This window comes from Parasteatoda tepidariorum, chromosome 1 (assembly GCF_043381705.1).
Source record: "Parasteatoda tepidariorum isolate YZ-2023 chromosome 1, CAS_Ptep_4.0, whole genome shotgun sequence".
Taxonomy (NCBI): Eukaryota; Metazoa; Arthropoda; class Arachnida; order Araneae; family Theridiidae; genus Parasteatoda; species Parasteatoda tepidariorum.
In genome coordinates, this window is record NC_092204.1 from 78208248 (window position 1) to 78231350 (window position 23103).

At 28.6% G+C, this 23103-nt stretch overlaps 1 protein-coding gene across 1 annotated transcript in view; it reads right to left on the reverse strand.

The window, feature by feature from the left end:
• Nucleotides 1–23103, reverse strand: part of LOC107448125 (ras-related protein Rap-1b-like) — a 101155-nt gene that overhangs the window by 35344 nt on the left and 42708 nt on the right. The window contains exon 2 of the mRNA XM_021144999.3: nt 813–1011. Coding sequence (XP_021000658.1) covers nt 813–969 — 157 coding nt within the window. The 5' untranslated portion in view covers nt 970–1011. The remainder of the gene's footprint in view (nt 1–812; nt 1012–23103) is intronic.

Here is a 23103-nt window from a genome sequence, read left to right on the forward strand (position 1 = left end):
GTTTGAATTAATTTCTTTTACAGCTCTTCTTAAAAGAGCTTCTTAGCTTCACACTCAAGTACTCCAAATTAATATCTTGACTTTTAGTATTCAGGTTCATAACCTGTTTCTGACTTGGATAAGTTTTCTTAAAAGTATTTAAAGAAAACGTTCTTTTTTCTTTTACTTAATTTCAATGGCAAGCCAATGTACTAGAGAGCAAAATGCAATATAAAAAAAGTAACAATGGGAGCAAAATTGACCGAAATCCTTGCCAAAGGAGTTCTTTAGCACGCTTATATCGATTAACCTTCGAGTTGTAGTTCAGAAGTGTTCTACAGCGAGACAGATAGTGCTTGTTCAGAGTCTTGGTGTGCACTTAGTTAATTGGCATCCTAGTACAGGAAGCCAATGTACTAGGGAGAAAAATGCAATATAGAAAAGTAACAATGGGAGCAAAATTGACCGAAATCCTTGCCAAAGGAGTTCTTTAACACGCTAATATCGATTAACCTTCGAGTTGTAGTTCAGAAGTGTTCTACAGCGAGACAGATAGTGCTTGCTCAGAGTCTTGGTGTGCACTTAGTGGTAAAAATTAGTTGAATCTTTAACCCCCAAACCACCATGGTTCAAAGTCAGTTTTCTCTTCACATCTAATCTTCAATCACATCTAATGCTATTGTAGCTTATCCTACCCGAAGGAAAATTCCGATATCTCCTTGAATTAAAAGCTACAATAACTCTGTTAAATTTTTATGAACTTCATAAATATTGTGTCATAAATTCATTTCATTCTTAGATTGATTGAAAGAAGTACTTAGGCATATACTTACGAATATCGAATTCTCTGTGGTAAAGATCTTCCACTGTCGGCCTATGCCGGTCACAGTAGGTGCCAAACAGGAACCTCTTTAATATTGCACTCTTCCCTACAGCGGAGCCACCCAGGCTCACCAGCCGGTAGTGGCAATCGCTGTCGCTATCCCCCATCGAAGGCCTGCGTTCACCCAGCTTGGCTATATTTGTGTTTACCTGAAATGAAAGTGAAAGTCAGTTATAAATGTCAAGAAATATGCATATTTTTAAAAGTAATAGCATGAAAGAAAATGCAGTTTAAGAATGCTTAGTCAAATGTACTCTTCAAATTGTTACTGTCTTATTCTTTATTGATAACATTATTAATGCAATTTGACTTCCCTGTAAAAAATTCTGGATCAAACTACATTAAAAAGTACCGGCCGCCTAAGATGCCGGTACTTTTTACGTTAAATCTATTTTTACCGGAATATGTAACGGAACAAAAAATTTGATTTACTGTAATTTTTACAGTAATAATTTGGGTAAAATCACTTAATTACTCGACTTAAATACTGTAAAAATTACGGTGTAATAATTGATGGTAAAATTGATTTTATGGATGATGTATCGAAATTGACGGTACTTTATACCATAATTTGATCCGGAATTTTTTAAGGCATTGAACCTAGCTTATCTTGATACAGGATGGACAGATTTTGAACGATATACACTGGTGGACAAAATTAAGAGATGGAAGACATTTTCCCAAATATCTCAAAAAATACTGAATATAAATAAATGAAATTTGGTATGGATATAGCTTATTACGTGATAATAAAGTATGCGAAACAAAATTGACAGTGCCATTCACTGGCAAGACCTATTGCCAATAAATCCCATGTAGTCTGAATGAATGAATAAAAGATGACAATAAAAGTGAGGCTTGTACAGTGTGTGTTGCCTCTAGTATGATGTATGGTCACCCCTGACAGACAGACAGCATGCGCAACGAGTATGCATGCTGTTAATAAGGAAGTTAAGGAGGACTTGTGGAAGACACTCCCATTCTTCCACCAGAGCAATTTTTAACTCCAGAATGGTTCTGGGGGAAGGTTGGCTCATCGCAATAGCTCTCCTAAGAGCATCCCAAGCATGTTCAATAGGATTCAGGTCAGGGGATTTGGCTGGCCAATCCATTCGTTGAATATCCTCGCTTTCCAGTAACTCATTAGCCATGAGAGCCCTATGTGGTCACGCATTGTCGTCCATAAAAATGAACTCAGGGCCAACAGCTCCCCTGAAAAGAAGCACATAGGGCTCTAGGACCTCCTACCTGTACCTCTGGGCATTCACGGAACCATTGTCAAGCACATGGAGTGGTGTGCGGGTATCTTGCATGTGCGAATGAATGTGCCAAAATGCTTCCCATCTCTTAATTTTGTCCACCAGTGTAATTATCTGTCAAATTATCTGTCATGTAGTGTTAATTACACCCATTTCTTAAAGTCTATAAACTAGACTTAAATAAAAATGTCTTCTATTAAAATCCTTCCCATAACGATTTTAAATGGACATAATGACAGAGAGAAATAAAACTGGGCATTTATTATTGTTGATCTAAGCATATATAATCATTTTGTAACTCGCTTATAGCAATAATATATTAAATAAATTCCATATAATTTCTAATTCACTTATACACTCAACAGTCAAACACTTTTTCTAAAAAGAGCTTCCCTCTAAGAGCTCTAGAAATGTAATAATACTTTGCTTCCTAACATCTACTCTTTTTAGCAACAACTTTTCTCAAACAACATAGAATTTGCATAGATTTTTTCACGTAAAATTACTGTTACTGATTGCAGTTACTGATGTGCTGTCTGACTGAAATTCCCCTCTGAAACACCTTGTCCTGGAGGGAGGGGGTTAAATGATTTTTCTAAACATTTTTTTTAAAATTATTTAAACTAAATGTGTTATAGAATATGGTCGATTCTGACACCATTGCAGATTGATGATCTGGCTATTAACACCAATAATTTATTTATGATGACAAAAAGATGTGTTGTAGCCTAATATGTTGTAACCTAAAGACAAATAATTTACAAAAATTGCATTAAAACTAAATAAAATAGTCGTTCCTCTAATAAGGACGAGGTGATAAAGACTAGCGATCAAAACTATTAATCACAATTCAATTAAGAAACCTAACACAAAAGAAACAATTCAAAATAGCACTAAAACTAATTTCGCTTAAAAGTTAATGAGTTTTTCTTGAAACCAACATGGTGGACTGAGTTCGCTTGAAAGAGTTAAATATGAATCCCTCATGGTTCACTCATTAGCAGGATTGCCTGGAAGCTTGATAAATGATTGATGACGAAAAGAAAATAATTTAGTGCCTTTTATATTTACTCGTCTAATTAAAGCGGTGATTAAATAGAATTAGCTCACCATAATTGCACATTATCAATCATTTTTATCTTAACAACTTAAAATTGGTGTAGTAAATACGACGATTAAAATAGACAATATGGTTTTAAAAATATATTTTAAGAGATAATACGGTATAATAGACGTGTCATATCATACATATCATTAAATTTTTCCTATTGCTCATATTAATCATGCCTAACTAAAATGAGTTTAATACTTGGATATTAACTAACAAAAACTATACAAAGAGTCTACTTAAGCCCATATTAACTCTCTTCTCCTGTGTACTTACTTAAAAAAGTGATATCTGGTTATGGTAAAAGATAATTATATTTTCGTTGTCTTCACGTTCTAGGGCTTAATCTTAATGGCTAGCGGGGTTGACCTCAAATATGCTAATTAATAAGTGCAGGCGATATTTTAAGTTACGAAATCAGGCATAAAAGCGCACTTTCTCTAAATAAACATATTTTTTTCTCAACGGGTTCGGATTTCTGACCTCCGAAATATAGGGGGTAGCCGCAATCTGGAAAATATGGTCCCCATAGTTTGTTTCAAAGTTTGGACCTCTTAATGTTAATTTTATTTTTTACGTATTCGCCATATTTCAAGAACTTCTTAAGTGAGTTGAAACCTTCTTGCACACATTCTTGAAATTTGTTTATCCAAAGATAATTCCAGAAAATATTTATCATTTTTTTATTATTCTATTTAATAATGGACTGAAAAATTTTGAATTGTAAGGCACACAATTTTTTGCATTATTTTAAAGAATAAAATGTTACAAGGCAAAATACAAAATTTCAGTAAAATCAGTCAAATAGTTCCACAGAAATCGAATTTTAAGTATCTGAAATTTTTTAAATTCAATTTCTTACGCAACCAAATTTGCTCACATTTTATATTTTGCCATGTAAAACAGCATTCTTTAAAATGATGCAAAAAATTTTATACCTTATAATTCAAAATTTTTTAGACCATTATTAAAAATAAGAAAAAATATTTTTTTAAAAATTTAATTACTTTTTGCATGTATTTATAATTGGATAAAATGACTTTATAATTGCGTGCAAATTTTTTTCAATTTGGTTAAAAAGTTTTTTGAGATATAACGAAATGCGCAAAAAGTAAGATTAACGTTAAGGGGTCGAAATTTTGGAGAACTCTCCCGACCAAATTATTGGGACCATATATCCCAGTTTGCAGCTACCGTCTATATTTTGGGGGTCAGAAATTCAAATCCATTGACAAAAAGGCATGTTTATTCGGAGAAACTACGTTTTTGTATCTGATTTCGTAGCTTAAAATATCGTCTACACAACTTAATTAACATATTTGAGGTCTTCCCCTCAAACTATTAAAATGGTGTCCTAGAACGTAAAGATCCGATTATTAAATTAAAAGTTATTCAGGGTTGTCCTTTTTTTTGCACACTAGACAAAACTGAAAAGAGATTAGGACATCAAAGATAAAAAGAATCTTGTGAGAAGTATTTTTTTATTAGCCCACGCGGCATATTGTTAACTCATCTCTCGTAGTTTTACCATTCATTAGTATTTATAATTTACTTCGATTAAGTTTAAGAATTAATGACATCATTAAAATAACGCGGGAAAGTTTTTTTTAAATAATTTTTTATTGCGCATCGTATATTGAGAAAAAATATGGTAATAACTACCAGAATATGGTAAATTTTACCGTGTCTGTGGTAATTTTAACAAAAGCGTTTTTGTGATGATTTTGGCAAAATCAACAATAAAATACGGTTTTATAATTTGTGACGAAATTTGGCTATTTTATTATGATAACTAAGAGCATGCCATAAAAACCATGCAATTCATCTATTTATTCGGTTAAATTTCCTTTTCAATTAAGTACTTTTTTTTCTAAATGTGTGGTTAAAAGAAACCAGAATTTCTGGTAAACTACTACCGTATGAACTGAAAAACTACCAAAACAATGGTTTTAATACCGTATTTTTTGGTTTTATTAATCAGAATTATCTTATTTTATTTTTGTACGAAATGTTTTTACCATACAGTATCATAATTTCATAAGAATCTTTTCCTTCGTTAAAACAGAATACTTTTGTACCAAAATATCATATTATGCAGTTTCTTGTCTTTTTAGTTGGATTCATTGTTAGTAAGTTATGCAAGAGGGCCCTAAAAGGCTCTTAACATTTTTCTCTTTAGTTCTTTTCATTGAATATTAAGAAACCGAAAACCTTTTCTACAATGTAAAAGATAAATTTCTTCTTGATTCTAACAATTAAAGGTTTTGTTAAAAAAAAAAACACGTTTCTCACACTTTTACAGTACAGTTAATACTATATTTTGAAAAATAAATTTTGCTTCATTTACCACAAATTATAAAGATAAAATAACATTTTATTTGGTAACAGTATGGAAGTATAGTACAAAATTTTTATTGTTTTGTTATCAATGTTATAAACACAATAAAAAACTAGTCAGTTTTGCTTTTTCGTATCAATAAAATATTTAATTCCGTCTAATAATTTAAACTTTATAGTGTTTAAGATAAATAAATCAATATTGGCAAACAAAAATCATTCGAATTTGCTTTAAATTACTTTCTACACACCCCGCCAAGAAATCTTATTTTATTAGTAACCAATTTATGTCCCCCAGAATTGAATTTCAGCAGTAAAAAATTTTTACTCCGACTTTCTTTCCTTTTTTTCCCTTTTCTCTCATTTCATATATTTATATTTTCCCTTTCCGTTTCGTTATTCCACCCAAGTTAACCAGTACAATAAAATCTTTATTGATAAGTCAACTACCACGACAGAGTATATTTATCAAACGCAAGCAGCGGGATAGGGAAAAAGAAGCAAAATTTATGACTAACATTTCTCTAAACAAGAACTTTTATGTATTATTTCCGCTTTTTGGCTCCATAGGCGGCTTCGTTATCTTTTACCGCATACTGCAAAAATATAACATAAAATCTAAATTACAATTTTCTTTCTGCTACGGATAACATTGTATATTTTCTTAGGTGAGTGAATATAAATAAGCAAAGTTTTTGAATAAAAATGTCAAATTTTAGTATAATTTTCTTCGAATGTTTATGTAGCATCGAAGTCCGCTCACTGAATAAACTGTAAAAGAAATTCAGTGTGTTTCAATGTCAAAAATGTTGGCAACTACTTTACACCCAAGTATGGTGCATTGAAACACCATTCACAACACTTGGATCAAGATGTATAGCAAAATGGTTCAGAGTAGAATGGTGAAATGTATGTAAAAAGGAGATATTTAATAACAATCAAATTAAATAATGTAAACAATAAAATGTTACAAAACAATAAAAATCCACAAAGGGCTGTAGTGCTATGGAAGAAGAAGAAGAAGCAATGAAAGCAAACATGTTGCGTGATCTTTGTAAGGCTTCCCAATAAGCCTTTCATCCCAATCCGTTGACTACCACACAATTTATATATATTCATAATTATTATGCTTGATAACAGCGTCGTCTGGTATTCAGACAAAAATTCCTAACTAGGCGCTTCACAACACCCTTAATACTCTTTTACACTACTTCGTGTGAACTAACCGCTACCATTTTTGTTATTTAGAAACACTACCCATATAACCATAGTTATTTAGAAATACTACTACTTCTATTTAAATGTAAATTTTTGGAAAATTGGTAAAGTCAATACGCTTTATACGTAAATTTTACGTAATATTGACGGAATGATATTACCATTGAGATATTTGGTTAAAAAAAATTCTCTGGTGTATTTTACGTAATATTAACGAAATGGATTTTACCAACTACCCTTCGGTAAGATTGCTTTCGTATATTTTACGAAAGATTGACGAAAAAATAATTAGCATTTAGATTAAGTAAAAATGATTCAGTTTATTTTACGTATTATTGACGAAGCAAATTTACCTTCTAAATTTCGATTCCAATTTATTTACGCAACTGTTTTTACTGTTTATTTTATTATTGTAATGTTTTATTATTGTAAATTTATTACTGTTCTTTGGATTTCCACTTCTTTGATATGATTCGACGTTTCAAGTTACATAAATTCTGATGTACTTTTGAAGTAAATAACATGTTAAAATAATGCACTCGTTCGTATTTCGTAAAAAGTAGAAGGAAAATATTCACACAATAAAATTAATTTATTTACGTATAATTTTAAGCGGATTTTACGTTTTTTGGAAGACCGTTATTTGCTATAATTCAACTGTTCAATTTTTCGTAAATTTTACAAATGCTTAGTGAAATTTAAAGGAAAAAAATACACGTATTTTTGACGCAAAATCGATGATTTTCTGCTACCTGGGTATAAATTATAAATGCAATAAATTATGTTGCACATAAGAGTCAGTAAAGTTATTTTTACAATACAATATAAAGCAGGAACCAATAATTTAGGATGCTAACATTCATTATTTTAACAAAATTAGTTTATTAATAAAATATACACACAGCACAGAGAGAATATTAATGAAATATTTCAAACAAAGCTTGACAAATCCGAAAGCTATAGATTTTAAATATTATAAAAATGTTTAAAACAATTATCAGATTTATATAAATCTTCTTATTAAAACTATAATTATCTTTGCTAAACAAATAAAAACAAGCATACATTTTTATAACAGTTTACATCTGTAGAATGTTTAACATTTATGCAAGGCGGATTCTATTTTTTTTTTGCTTGATTGTAAACAATAAATATCGATAGTCTGACACCAAAATCGGTGGAAATATTTCATGAATCGTGTAAATGCAACTGATCTTGGTGTTAGTTTCTCATTTTAAAGAGTTTAGATTTAACTACATTCTTTAAATTGAGTATGAACGTTCGATTCGATATTAAATTGAAATAACGCGCAATTTTTAGAGTTCGTAACACCAAATTTGGATAGGTTCTACATCACAGTTATTACATTGCTTCATAATGAACATGAAATATTGTACTACATTCTTCGTCTGTGCGAGAAAATTGTAGTAGGCTATTCTTATTGTAAAAGGCATTTGACTACGAAATATCTTAACTTTTTTCTTATTTAAATATGTCATTATGATGAACAAAAAATAACAGGGGATCGACCAAATTGAGGAGATACTGAGATCATACCACTCCCATCTGAGTTAAAATATCTCAGTAACTTTAGATAGAGTTCCAATACCTAGCTTAATATAGGAACTCTAATAAAAAGATGTTTATTGGATGCCTGCAAGCAACGTCATGCGTGGGTAAATAGTTGCATTTATTTATGCAGCGGTTCAGCAGCCAATCCGGTTTGACACACACACATGACGTTACTTTCATGTACCCAATGAAATCTTTTCCGAAAAAATTGATTCAGCTTGATTATAAACCAAACCTAATAGATGTAACGTTCACATGCCATGCACAACAACGTTATTAGGCACAATCATGTGATTTCAGTGGTATTCTTCTTCTCGAGTTGCAAGTACCCAATTAAGCAAAATTAGTGGGGTTTTTTTCGTTCATCTCAATATATGCCTAATGAGATCGTAGAAATATTATCTTATACTGAGGGGAAGGTGAAATAAAACTGTCTCTCAAGTTAAAAGTAGGACTTCTTCAAATGTGAGAGAATATTGCAAATTAATCCTTATTTCATGTTAAAGAAATTTTATTACTCATTTTTACTAGGAATTTCTGAGTACTTTTTGACAAAATTTATCTCGTAAATTAGTGGTAAGTATGAAAAAACTTTGCTTCACGTCTACAGTTTTTTGCAATAACCATTAATTTATAAAATAGTATTCAAGTTGAAAATTCAAAGAATGTTTTTTAAAGAAAAAAAATTGCCAAAGAAATATCGGTGTTAATAATAAAAGAATCGAGTTATCAATGAAATAAGTACACTATTTCCTTTAAATAATAAAAAATCATATATATTTACGTGTATATACTACGTTCCTGTAATCTAGCAAAAAAAAGGTCTTTAATTTTCTTTTTTAATTTTTTCAAAATAATAATCAGAGAGAGGCATTTTTATTACACCTTTTCAACCAGAAAAATTTTAAAATATATACCTATTATAGTGAGTATATTAAGCTGAAATTAACGCAGTTTAAAAGAAAACTGCAACACGTTTTAGCATAGGTGTCAGTAAATTTTACTCAAACTCATCATTAATACTTTTTTGTAATAACCAGTGCATTTCTCATATTTTAACCATCCGGCATTTCCATTCAAGTTACCGAAGTATTTGAGTGACTCATTGAATGGAACTTATTAAATCTTAACTTAATTAAATTAATAAATGTAACCATTAGTTTGACTTATTTTGTTAAACAGAATTACTTTTTTACTAAAGCTGCAATCGCATGTTTAACCTCCAAACTTAGCGTTTACAGAAGCTCAAAAGCAAACATAAGTGAAAAAGCGATCAAAATACAGACAACACTTAGGTAATCAAACAACAGAAATCAAATAACAACAAATAAAACAAAAACAAATCAATCAACGTAATCAAGCAGAAGAAAATCAAACAATGAGAACACTTAGATACAAATGCAATAGATGCATATCTAAAATTAGATATGCGACGAAAACTATAGAATGAGTTTCAAATTATAAATAGTCATAGCTATATGTAATAATTATAGAATGTATTTTGAAAATTTTATCCCGCAAAACATGGTAATAGTTCTAAAAAATATTTACTCAAATTAATTCGAACAAATATTACAGCAGCTTTCAAAACGTATTTCATTAACTCTTAAATTATGATATCTTAGTTTTTTTACATTCCTTTATAAGTTTATTCTGACATTAATTTACATATTGTTAAATGCACATATATTTTGGTTAAAAACAATTGTTTCAAATTTTCAAGTTTTTGGTGTCAAATAAGTATACTAGATGACTACTACAATAACGAAGTTATTAAAAATAATACAGCTGTTAATTTAATCAAACATATAAAATAAACAATATTTAAAATTAAATTGTCATGCATACTTATATTTTCAATAATTAAAGCTTTAAATAATTCTCAATGAAGCAGTAGCTGAATTCAAATATATTTTTTTATGTTTATTGTTTTTGGAACTGTAACTAACCTTAATTGTTTATACAAAGCACAAAACAGGAAATGAAGATTTTTAAACTCTCACAATTGTTTTTTTTACACTTTCTAAATCTAAAAAAATAAGAAATTGGATCTAAGAAAAAAATTAATGACATAAAGTATTGAATAAAATTTATGTATAATTTATATTTCATAACTACTGATAGAATAAGTTTTTTTGAAAAAAAAAATAATTCAACTATGCACAAATAGATAGGAAGTATAACAAAATATACCCTTTCTTATTTATCGATTTTCGCTTTTACATTGTTGTGTGTTCTCACATGCGTGGAAAAAATATGTTTATTGAATTTCTATTCGCTATAATCGAGTAAAAAAAAAAGGGATGGTTATATATCGTCTATTACTCAACGCATATTGGAATTTATATCTTGGAATCAATTTATTTCCATAAAATCAACAAAAGAGCAACTACATGAATGTAGTCCAAAAAGAAAAAGGCTTCTTAAATTTAGTACAATATAAAATCCTAAGGGAGTTCAATGTAAAGTACGTTTATTACATTAAATGTCTTTGAATTCAATCTGATGTTACTAAAAGATAGGAAGTAAATAAAAGTAAAAAATTGGTGAATTTAGGAAAAAAAAGTAGAAGATATTCAATGGGATATAGTCCTTAAAGCTTGTAGCTCCTTTAAAATAGCCTTTCATTTATACATATATATTGTAATTAATCACTGCGTTTAAAAAATAAGTGGAAGAACAGATAATATGATACAATTTTCAAAACATTACTTCTTTCAAATTTCAACTTTAGCAGTTTCTTAAGATAATACTTCATTGATATATTGATAATATTGTGCTTAGAAAAAGAAATTTATAAACTAACAATAGGATAATTTAAACATCGCATTTTTAAATTTCAACATTTTTATAAGTCCCTTTAAAATGACGTTTAACTGATAAATTATTAGCTAAGATTAGAATTTATCAATTAAGAAAAATGAATTTTCACAAAAGCTGTCCTAGAAAATATGAATACAGTTTCTTCATAGAAAGTTATATTTCCAGAAAAGTTAATGAAACGTTTACAAAATTTTTATGTAATATTTACGTAAAAAGAAACTTTATGTACATCTGGCATAATCATCATCCTCAAATCATGATGATCATGCCAGACGCTTTTAATTCAGTGTGATATTGATTCATTTGAATTAATTTTGAGAATGTCATATATAGTGTTTCTTATTAGTAGTTCTTTTATATATGTTTGGATGATAAAGCTCACCCACCTACTCATGAGTTTTATCACAGTTCCCATAAAAAAGGAACAATTCTTACTTCTAATTTACCGTTAGAATAATTTGAATTTGAAAAACAGTATTAATTGGAAAAAAATTAAAAACCCAAAATCCAGTATTTTCTTTAAAAACGATAATTCCTAATCTCATTTTTAACTTTTAACAACATGTTTTTTTCATTTCGTATCCTCCATATCTAACGACGTCTAGACTAGTTCCAAGAGATTATATATTTGTTAAAAGCTCAAAATTATTAGGGAATATCTATTTAACTCGTCGTGTCTGAATTGCAAACAGTTTAAAATTTAATCTGACAGGAAAAACCTTGTGGCTCCCATAAACGCTAAATCCTCCATGTAACAGCATTACAGTATCATAAATATGCGCTGATTTTAAAAGGTTTGCCAGGTAAATAGTAGCCAAAAAGATACGCGAGGTTTATTTTTACAGTATGCAAAAAAAGACAAATGTGGGATTTACATCTAAAAGTAACGAAAGCTGAAACAAAATTGAAGTACATTAAAGTTTCCAAAACACAAGGAAGAATAAGTATTCAAGTCGCACATTTTATCATAACAAGACTAACAGGAAGTTTCCAAAATGTCCATTTGAGATATTTGATTCCAAAATGTCCATTTGAGAGATTGATAAATTTACTTTTATATTTTTTAAACCTTATACTTTATAATAACCTGGCCTATAGTTTATAATAGTAAGTTATAATAATTTTCTTTAATTACGGAAAATTGATTCAAAATTGACAACTTATCTGTATGTTTAACCATAATATGGAGCAAGCTTACAAAAAACTTAATATGGTATTGAATTGAAATGTAATTCAGTATAACTTAGAACATAATATCAGGTTATCAAGTTTCATTATCTGTTTCAACCTAACACCATGTTAACATAATTATGGTACTGTCGTTTCAGCATAGAATGAAATATTTGAACAATTTGCACAAAGTAACGTGTTGCAAAATGTGCAATAATGTAAGCTTATGATTCACTTACTTATAACAAAAACCAATAGATTTTTTAAAGGCTGTATTACGCGTAAAACTATTTTTGTGCAACAATGTAAGCTTATGATTTACTTACTTATAACAAAAACCAATTGATTTTCTTAAAATCTGTATTAAACGTAAAACTATTTTTGTGCAGCAATGTAAGCTTATGATTTACTTACTTATAACAAAAACCAATAGATTTTCTTAAAAGCTGTATTAAACGTAAAACTATTTTTGTGCAACAATGTAAGCTTATGATTTATTTACTCATAACAAAAACCAATAGATTTTCTTAAAAGCTGTATTAAATGTAAAACTATTTTTAATAAATTAAACTAAAGCCAATTTAATTTTATTGTTAAAAATAAATTTATTCTTTTCCTTCGGAAAAATAAATGTTTTCGCAAGTGAAATACTCTTTAAAATATCAAAATGATAGGGCAAGTATTATTTGCCTACTTTTTTGAAACTATCTATTCTCTTTTGGGATAAAAGCGGCTTAATGAGATCTGTTCTCTTTTATACGCCCTGGGAAAATAACAATTTTCTTTGCCAACTCTTCTCTTGTTTCCAAATGAAAGAGGTCAATCTTTCAACAAATCCATTAGAGTGTCAAACTTTTAGATTAGATCAGCCTTTCTATCGAACAAACATAATATCTGAGAAATGTTCTAGGAAAATATATCAAATAACTTTAATCACGAAAATATTCTTCAGTTTTATTTGATCGTTTTAAAATTTGGGATATAGTTTCAGCGAGTGAATAAGAGCTGCAATTGTTTATTGATACCAAGTACCGAAAAATAACCAATGATTTGAAAAACTGATTTCAAAAATGTGATAGACTATGTATATGAGCCGCGATGACTCAGGGGATAGAGCGTTCTCCTTCCAATGAGGCGAATCGGGTTCGAATCCCAGTCGATACGAATTCCACATTCGGCTTGCACCTACCGCAATGCTGACGTGAAATATCCTCAGTGGTAGACGGATCATGAGTTAGAGTCCCCTTGCCGTCAGGCTAACCATGGGAGGTTCTTGTGGTCTTCCTTTCCATGTAACGCAAATGTGGGTTAGCTCCATCGAAAAGTCCTCCACGAAGGCAATTACTCCAAATACAGGATCCAGGAGTTCCCTTGTCTTCTGGATTGGGGTCACTATTACAAGGCTATGGAGTTGAACATTAGTAGTCGTAAACCCACAAATTGGATCAGCTGTTCAACGACGGTTATAAAATAAAACTATGCCACTTTGGATATGAAAGTTCGATTTGGTGTTAAATTGAAGAAAAAAAATGTTCATTCACACAATTTAGGTGGTTCAACATCAAATTCGGAGAGGAAGCCACAGTTAAAAATCACAGTGTAAAATATCATCCATGGTTTGTTGTATTTTGTTTTAGACCTTGGACGCCAACTAATTATTTTTACGCATTTCAAAATCATTTACAAAAGTCGTCAAGAGATGGCATTGGAAACTAGAAAAAATTTAAAAAGCAATGTTTTTTTAATTTTTGCAAGGTGGTGGGCTAAATTTGTTCTTGGACTGAAGCATATTTTTAGTGATGACGATGGTAACTTCGAAAACACTATTTTAAAAAGCGCCCTCTGATAACGAATTTTATATTTAATATTTATACTTGGTTTGAATAAATATTTTATTTCCAAATCAAAACACAGTTTACCGTGATTTCTATTTTCTTTTGTTTTTCATTAATTGATTTAAATCGGTCGAATGCGTGGAACTCATTATTTAAAAGAAAAATTAATTTATGTAAAGAAATGAATTAAAATAATAGCAACTAATATGCAGATAAATTGACAGGTAAGACATGCTAAAAAAACTTATTAACTAAAAAAACTTATTTAAACTTATTATTGTTAAATCCTTAGTTTTCTTTTTCTTTTTTGAAGTCGCAATTTATTTCGATTTATTATGAAATTAATAAATTTCTATAAGAGGATTGCAAGTTTTGAGTAAATACATAAAAATTTAAGAAGGCAAGACTTAAAAGTTAGTCAAAAATATTCAGAATGCATTGTTCAGAAATCGGCCAAAATTTCTTGTAATCTAAGTTAAGAATGAGTACGTAAAACTTTTCTTCTGTTTTTCTAACCTTTCGAATGGTACGAGTTTTGTAAAATAATATATATGAAGAGATTTAGAGTAAATAAGAAAGTGCGTAAAAGGGAAAAGAACTGCTATACCGAATTAAAAGAAAAAAATGATTTATTGATTAAAAAAAGAAAGTGAGGTAACAGTTCCTGCAGCTTTTCATCTTATAATAGTTAAAACATTATTTTCAATAATTATTTATTAATTTTGTTTTTAAAGAATAAAGCTTTTTAAAATTTCAATCATAAAAACATTTAGCGATATTTTGGGTAGACAATTCAATGTTCAAAATTAGAAATAAATCGCTTGAACAAATATTGAGAAATAGCAAATTTTCAGATTCAAATTTCATTATCTTTTGCTAACTGCTGAAGAAATTCCTTGGTACAAAATAATAAGCGTTAGCATGCAGCAGGCCGAATCAAAAAGGTTAAACATAAATAATAAGAAAGTATTTTTAAATTCTGAGATAAAAAAAATACATAGTCTCAGTAAACAACTAAATTTTCAAAATTTGAAATAAATCGCTTGAATAAATTTCGAGAAAAAAAAATTATTATCTTATTCAAATTACATTTTTTATGTACGGCTGGAAAAAATTGTTTGGGTCAGAATTGCAGGCTTTATCATACTACGCGCAGAATCAAAAACGATTAAATAACGCAGTTTTCATGTTACTTGGTAACTAGTGATACTTAACATCAACCAGAGGCGTAAGATAACATGGTTCAAATTAGTAATATGCGATATTATGATTCCCTTTAATACCATATTGAAAAAGAAACTAATATCATTTAGAGAGATTTCGCATAGCGTTTGTCTTTCGTTAACTGTTACACTAATTTTTTTCTACATCCATGATTTGTGGAGGAATTTTCACGCGTGTGCAAGAAACTCGAAAAGAGTTATAATCAATGAGCTATTTTGTTTCTGTGATGCAACGTTTAACCGATTTTTCTGGAAAATAAACCAGCCGCTTTTTATATATTCTCCGAAATTTAAAGGGTAGCAAGACATCATGAAAGTAAGTTTGTTTATCATTTTCAGCGTTGACAACAGCGCATCGCAAAAACTTTCGTTCAAATGACTGCATTTTAGATCTCGTATCCTTTTCCTATCTCAATCTCAACAACACTATAAAAACTTCTGGTAAAAACGTCCTTTTTCCGGCTCATTTTTATCGTAAAATTCAGTTTTACTGCAGCAGGTCACGGAATAAAAAAGTTTGATGTACCGTAGTTTTTTTCAAGCAGTAATTACATTAAAACCACTTAATAAATAAAAAGCTCTGTAAAAATTACGGTACATAATATTTTACAGTAAAAAAAGATTTTTACGGTAAAAATGAATTTTATGCTAAAAATGGATTTATGGTAAAATGTTTTTTAGGAATGATGAACCCAAAGTACCGGTACATTATTTCATAATTTTATACTGAATTTGTTACAATTTACACTATTAGAAATGTCGAAATACGCTGAACCATAATATTCAATTTGCTGTAGCCTTTATTGCTAAGTTGAACTATATTATAGTACTTATTTAAAACTGTGTATAAACTCAGTAGTACTACAGCCCATAGAGGGCCAATACTGTGCCCATCTTAGTCTTCCTGAACTTGCAGGAGCAGATGTTCCGGTTAGGTGATCAGCCGAACGCGGAACCCCCAGTGTTTAGCTCCCAAGCATGATTGGTATTCATTTATCGACGAAGGGATGAAAGGCTGAACTGTGTATACGATACTATATTTCAACTTGGAAGGAAACATGGTTCAACGTTTAACATCTGGTAAAAAATTGCACCAAATTTTCACCGTTCGAAGGTGCAAAAAAATATGAATCAAAACTAACTAAATGCAAAATAATACAAATTTATGCAAAAATGCATACAACTTTTGTCAAGAATATGAACAGTTACTTTTTAAATATTCTGTGAACTAAAATATTGAATTCTAATCTTCTGAACGTAACTGTTTCCTTACATTACAAAAGTAATCCTGTTTAATCACTTCATCTGTATGATCTTTATGCTGATTTAACTATTTCTTTTTTTATATTTATGTCTAAATTGTAAATGACATAATTATTTTGCCAAAGAGCAAAACGAATTTAGCAGTTAAAATTAAACGTTCACAAGATTATGAAAAAAAGTTTGTTAATTTGTCCGAGTTTGGCTAGAAGCTATTACGAGTTTACTAGAAGCAATTTCCAAAGTTAAGACTTCCACTTAAGTTAAATTGTATCATAAACAAACAAACAAATCAGTTTAATTCCTTTACAGCTAATGTTCTTTTATTACTTTTTTTTAATGGACGAGATACTAAAAAAATAAATCTAGTGTTTATTACTGCTAAAGGCATATAAATTCTTACGCGAAATAAATTAAATAAAAAAAGCTAAATAGTCTTAAATTACATTGGAAAGTAACTTAATATAGTTTGACTTATGTTCTTGAAACTCAAATCACCAGTTTAAAAATAAAAAATATCATTTTTGGTGCTTAATTTTATCACCCCTAGTCAGAACTTTTTTTAATGAGCTATGCCCAAATGATTCAAACTTATTTACACTTTAAAAATAGTATTTTTTATTTGTTTTCGAAATATAAATTCAATAATTTTAGCATCCTTTAATGCTTTTTTAGAAAAATCTATACAACTTTAATAAAACATTTATAGCTAAATAAAACATCTATCCTAACCCATTACGATAACACTGAAGAACAATTTTTTTTCTGTTGCTTCTTATTTTTAAAAGGTCTTTCGTATCACTGATTTCAAATCTGCAATCGATTTCTCCCCCCCCAATCTACAGACTTTCTAAATGACATTTTTAGTCTATTTTTTGTCGAAATGTACTAGTTTAAAATCATTATTTAAATCAAAATGTAGCATAAATGTTGCAACAATCTTCTAGGATAGTTAGGGCATATCATCAGTATTAAAAATGCATAAGAACCCATGTCCGAAAACGTCGTTAATAGAGGCTACGGTCGCTTCCCTATTATGACCTGTTCAGAAGCAGATTTTTTTTAAATGACATTTTAAAAGAATCTGTAACTTTATTAGCAAAATTAATTTCAGATTTGAAATTCTGCACCCGAATCAGGCAAGATCTAATATTTGTATAAATGTAACGAAAGATATGTTCCCCAGAGTAATTAATGACCAGCCAAAAAAAAAGTAATATATCTATGAAAAAGTAAATGCATAAAAAAGTGATATTGCATATTCCTTTAAAAAAGTGGATAAGTCTTTCTGCTACTAGCTACTTTAACTTTAAGAAAGCCCTACGATTTTACTTCAGATCCCAATATAAATATTTATATTATTATTAAATATATTTGTAGTCAGAAATATCTTGTTTCTTTCAAAAATATACTTATAAGGGAAAACTCGTGTGCCAACTTTTTTTTTCTTTTACGAAGAGAAAATGTTCTTTAAAAAGGACGCCAGGAACAAATGGGTAACGTTTTCTGAAATTTTCCAAAATGGAATTAAAAATAAAATATGTTCTTTACCTAATAAGCACTTAATAAATGCTATCATTAGAATACTTTAAGAGAAATAAATACTGAAAAATAATTTAACTTAAATTGTTGCAGAAATTTTTTTGCATCATGCCCTTTTAAAATCATCCTTTGAAAGGTTTCATAACCACTAATAAAGTTAACAGTTTAAAACTATTTCAGGAATTTTACATTTAAAAAATAATATTGATGAAGAATGAATTTTTTTTTTATTGAAGCTAGTAACACATAATAAATTCTTAGTTTTTTCTGAAGCATCTTCAATATTTCAAACTCGTCTGATAAATCCTTACATCTCTAAAACACCTGCTTTTGCCAGAAAACTTGTAACACTTTCAATTATTATTTAAGGATGTTGGAACTCACGCTCTATCATTTTTAAAATATTTCGTAATTTCGCTTGAAATTTTGTGTAGTTGTTGGGAATTTAAATGGTTATCTTGATTACTAGAACATTTTAATGGTAAGTACATATTTTAAAGCAATTTATGCTGCTATGTTTCTCTATTTAAAAGTTTGAATAACTAAATTTTGAATTTCATTAATTGTAAACGGAGAAATAAATTATATTAAAATTCTAAATGATAAAATCAAAAAATACATGGTATTTAAGGTAATTCATTGGATAAACTGCCCGTGGTGAATATTTGTCGAAAATTCTAGTTTTTAAAATTATAGTCCAAACTGAAACATATTTAGTACAATATACAAAACCGAAAACTAAATTTAACTGAATAGATGATTTTTGTGCCATGATTCAAGGTATCCTATTAAGGATCATAAAATTACCAAATTTTAACACATTTACCAAATTTTATCACGTGTTATAAAACCATCTTTCATTCTTAGTTTTATTAAAACCATTACCAAAGCACTTCATTAAAAATTGCTGAGCTCTTTCGTATTCCCATAGAACCCGAAACACGGTAAATTTTAGCATACTTTTAACTCAGTGTAGGAGATTAATATAATTTTTTTTTAAAAAAATCCTCATTATTTTACGTTTTTTCCCTTGAAACTTGAGCATGAGAAGTGAAAATTTCATAGCAGTGATAATTTTTAATTAATTACTCTTAATAATTGAGAAAGTTTCGCTTAGTATTCTGACTTTTAACTGGCATGTTTTAATTAAGTTCTCCTGAAATTCATAATTTCATTTCCTTTGAAGTCATAACCTCTTTGCTTGTTAGCAGGTGTATTTTTTAGTATCTACGTTTTTCTACATAATTGAGTAGTCAAATAAATAAATAACAAATTAACACTTTCATTATTGCAAATTTAATCTCTTGATAGTATAATGTACATTTTATTAATCTTTTTTTTAATCAGTAAAATTTGTCTTTTCCAACAAACTGTTTTCTAATTCCCAACAAAAGCTTTTAATATTAAAACATTTTTTAAAGAAAACAGTTTCTTGTATCTTTTGAAAGACTTTATGACTTTTTTTAAAAAAAGAGTTAATTAAATTAAAACAATAAAACGCAAAAATTAATTTCGCCATAACATGCAAATTAATTTATTTTTAAACAAATATTAGTTAGAAATTAAAATACATAAATTTTGTCTGGATTTGTTTTAAACAGAAATAAAATAGATGGATTGTATGTCAAATAAAAAGTCTCAAATTTATTTAGTTTAGTCAAATAATTGTTATGAGATATTTAGACCAGCAGTTCCGAAAGGAACCCAAAGGTTCCGTGGAGCAATTAAAAGGGTTCAAAGAATTAGTTTTTTTTTATGACAAGTGGTAAGTTTTGAAACTTCAGATTATATTTAGGCACCCCTTGCTTATTACACCATTTGCTTATTTTATCTTCTTTTGTGTTATACGTTTTATTTAATTTTTTATTTAAATGATATTTAATATTCTTTAAGGTAATATAATTGAAAAAAGTTGCAGAAAATGGCTAATTCATATTTTTATTTACTTATTTTTTTTTTATGGAAAACTATCTAAAGTACATTCCAATATAAAAGGATTAAATATAACCAGCTTTATTTTTGCGACTATTGTAATAAATATTTTATTCTCTTCCTAAAAAAATTTATGGATAACAATTTAAAAATGTCTTTCTTTAAAAGAAATCTATAACATAATTAATGCATCATTTTAAGCACAACAAGCTTATAATCAATTTCATTTCTAACACCATAAAAATGAAAAAACTAACTCTATATTAATGAAAATTGTGCATTTAATGAATATTGACTGATTTTGAAAATAAAATAAGAATGCCAATAAATTATATTTTTATATAACTTTCAAACCTTATTGCACTTCTTGCAAAATGTTCAGGGAATAAATTTTTAATCATAACTGCTTGCTTAATAACTACTTGTTCAAAAACAATCTCTGCTATTTAGGATTTAATCTTATTTAGGATAAAAAATCTTAGTTATTTAGAGTTTTGGTATAGGTAATCCATTAAACTTCATTATATTCCGAATAAAATCGTCCAGAAACCAATACTTAATTAATTTATACATCAAAACTTCTGTATACTTCTTTTTTATTTTTGAGACATGTATAGTTAATCGATAACACACTATAATAAATATGGTAGAGATATAGCTAATCATGGGATCGAAAAATTTCTTGTCTAGACACGTCATACTTCATAGGTTAATTTAATCAGTATGTCATATTCTCTGGTAGCTCTAAAAGCCTATCAATCTTCATAATTAACCCACTCAGCTTAGCTAATATGACTTCACATTGCTTACAGCCTAATAATTTGCGATATGAGTTTGATTAAACTTTGCACTTGCATTGAACATAATTCGAGAAATCACAGAGTTTGTTTTTAAAAAATCAGTTTGAATGGTTTAAATTTTGCTTTTGATTATACTTTTGTTGTCACATCATGATAAACCTAATTTTGAACTTTATATTTTAATATTAAATATTAATTAACACAAAAAGCTAACTTTGAACTACAAACAAATGCGTTTTTGTACAATTATTACAAAATGAAAATCCTTCAAGCTTGGAGCATATTTAGTTTTGTTTATAATTTTGATAGTAAAAATTTTTCAAAATACTTAATTTTTATAACACTCTATAATGAAATGCAACATAATTTGTTTCCATAATACTATATTATGAGACACGAAATAATTTGTCTTCATAATACTTTAAAATGAAAATCAAATCGCTTTGTTTTCATAATACTTTATCACAAAATACAAAATTCACTGTTTGCATAATACTCTCTTATAAAAATGGGGAAAGTTTTGAAGCAAACATGCAATGTATTAAACTTCTTTCAATGGTTAATGTAACTTAATTTCCTAAAAGATACTTTTCTCATATAGTTGCCTAATATTTGAATGCCATTTATATTAATATAAACTGCGATAAATACTTTACAATCAATTTGCTACAGTTAGCCGATTATTCAAAACCCATTTAAGCCATCGATGTAAATATGGTCAATATAAAAATAATAATAATGACAATTATTAAGTGTTTTTATTGACCACAAACTTTTTTGTATGTAAAATAACAAATAATAAAGATTTTTGACTGTGATGGACGCTGAAAAGAAAGTGCGTAAATCGAAAGATATTGGTCTAAAGAAAGTTTTATCATCTGTTTTTTTTTATTATATTATTCATCTTTTAAGAGGTAGAATTTTACAATTTATCATACTTTAGGCCGTGTTTTTAATTGTAACAAAGTACAATAGTAAAGTAGCAAAGTACAGCAACAACAGTAGCAAAGTTCTTTATTGCTAGGTCTAAGAATGCTACAATACAATGGAACATGCTGCGAATTTTGCTCAGACCACTATGACTCTGGCCGAACGTAAAAAGTTGAAAAGGTCGATAGGCCTACATTAGATTAATGAACTGAAATTTTCCTTAATTTTCTTCGTTCATAAAGAAAAAAATTAGTTTTAAATAAAATGTTTCACTAAACTTTTCTTTGCAATATAAAAGCTTTTTTTGAAGCTTAGTCAGCTGTATTTTTCATTGTAAATTTTTCATTGAAATCAAAATTCATGCAAAATGTGCATCGGGAAATTCTGAGCTTGATTGGTTCAATTTCCGTAAACAGGTTGAAACAGATCCAATGAGAATGTTTCTCAGTTTTTTTGTTTCAAATTATTTAACGAATATTTTTATTGGGTTCTTGGCTAAAAATTTTTCGTTTAGAGAAAATTATTTACAGTATTTATAAAATAATTATTTTCAAGTTAAAGAAACGTGGAAACCATGAAATGGATTACACGAGCAGTAAGGCCGTTGTTTACAATTTAAACTCCATTATTAATTACTGTCTAGCTTTCACGAGGACTCCTCACGACCGGAAGTCAGAAGTTGTTTGCTGCAAATGAAAAAATGAGTAAAACCGTTTATAAGGAACTGAAGAAATGACATTACTTTCCCTACTTACGCAAAAACGAAACGATTGACCTTACATCCCTATTTCAAGTGACATTCATAACCACGGTAACTGTCAGCACGATAGTCTTGTGCCTGGAGGAGGTCTCTTGATAGATGGACAGTACACGCATTTCCATGAAATTTAGTAGCTGAATTTCAGTAAAATATACAAAAATTACATATTATCACGCTACAATAGATATGTTATCAATAATCGAAATAGATATCCCTTTTAAATAGATATAAGAAACAAAATATATATGTTATTTTTTCTTCAACAGATTTTTTGTTGGGCTAATGCTGTAGAAGTCCTTACTTTGTATTTTCTTTTTTTTTAAAAAATCCCTCAAACATTGAAATAATTTTAAGAAAGTCTGAAGAAATTCTAATCAAATAAAAAAGTTTAAAAAATTTTTGCATTATAAACAGAAATTTTATACACATTTTAGCATCATAGAAATTATTCTATAAGTAGATTAGACAAAAT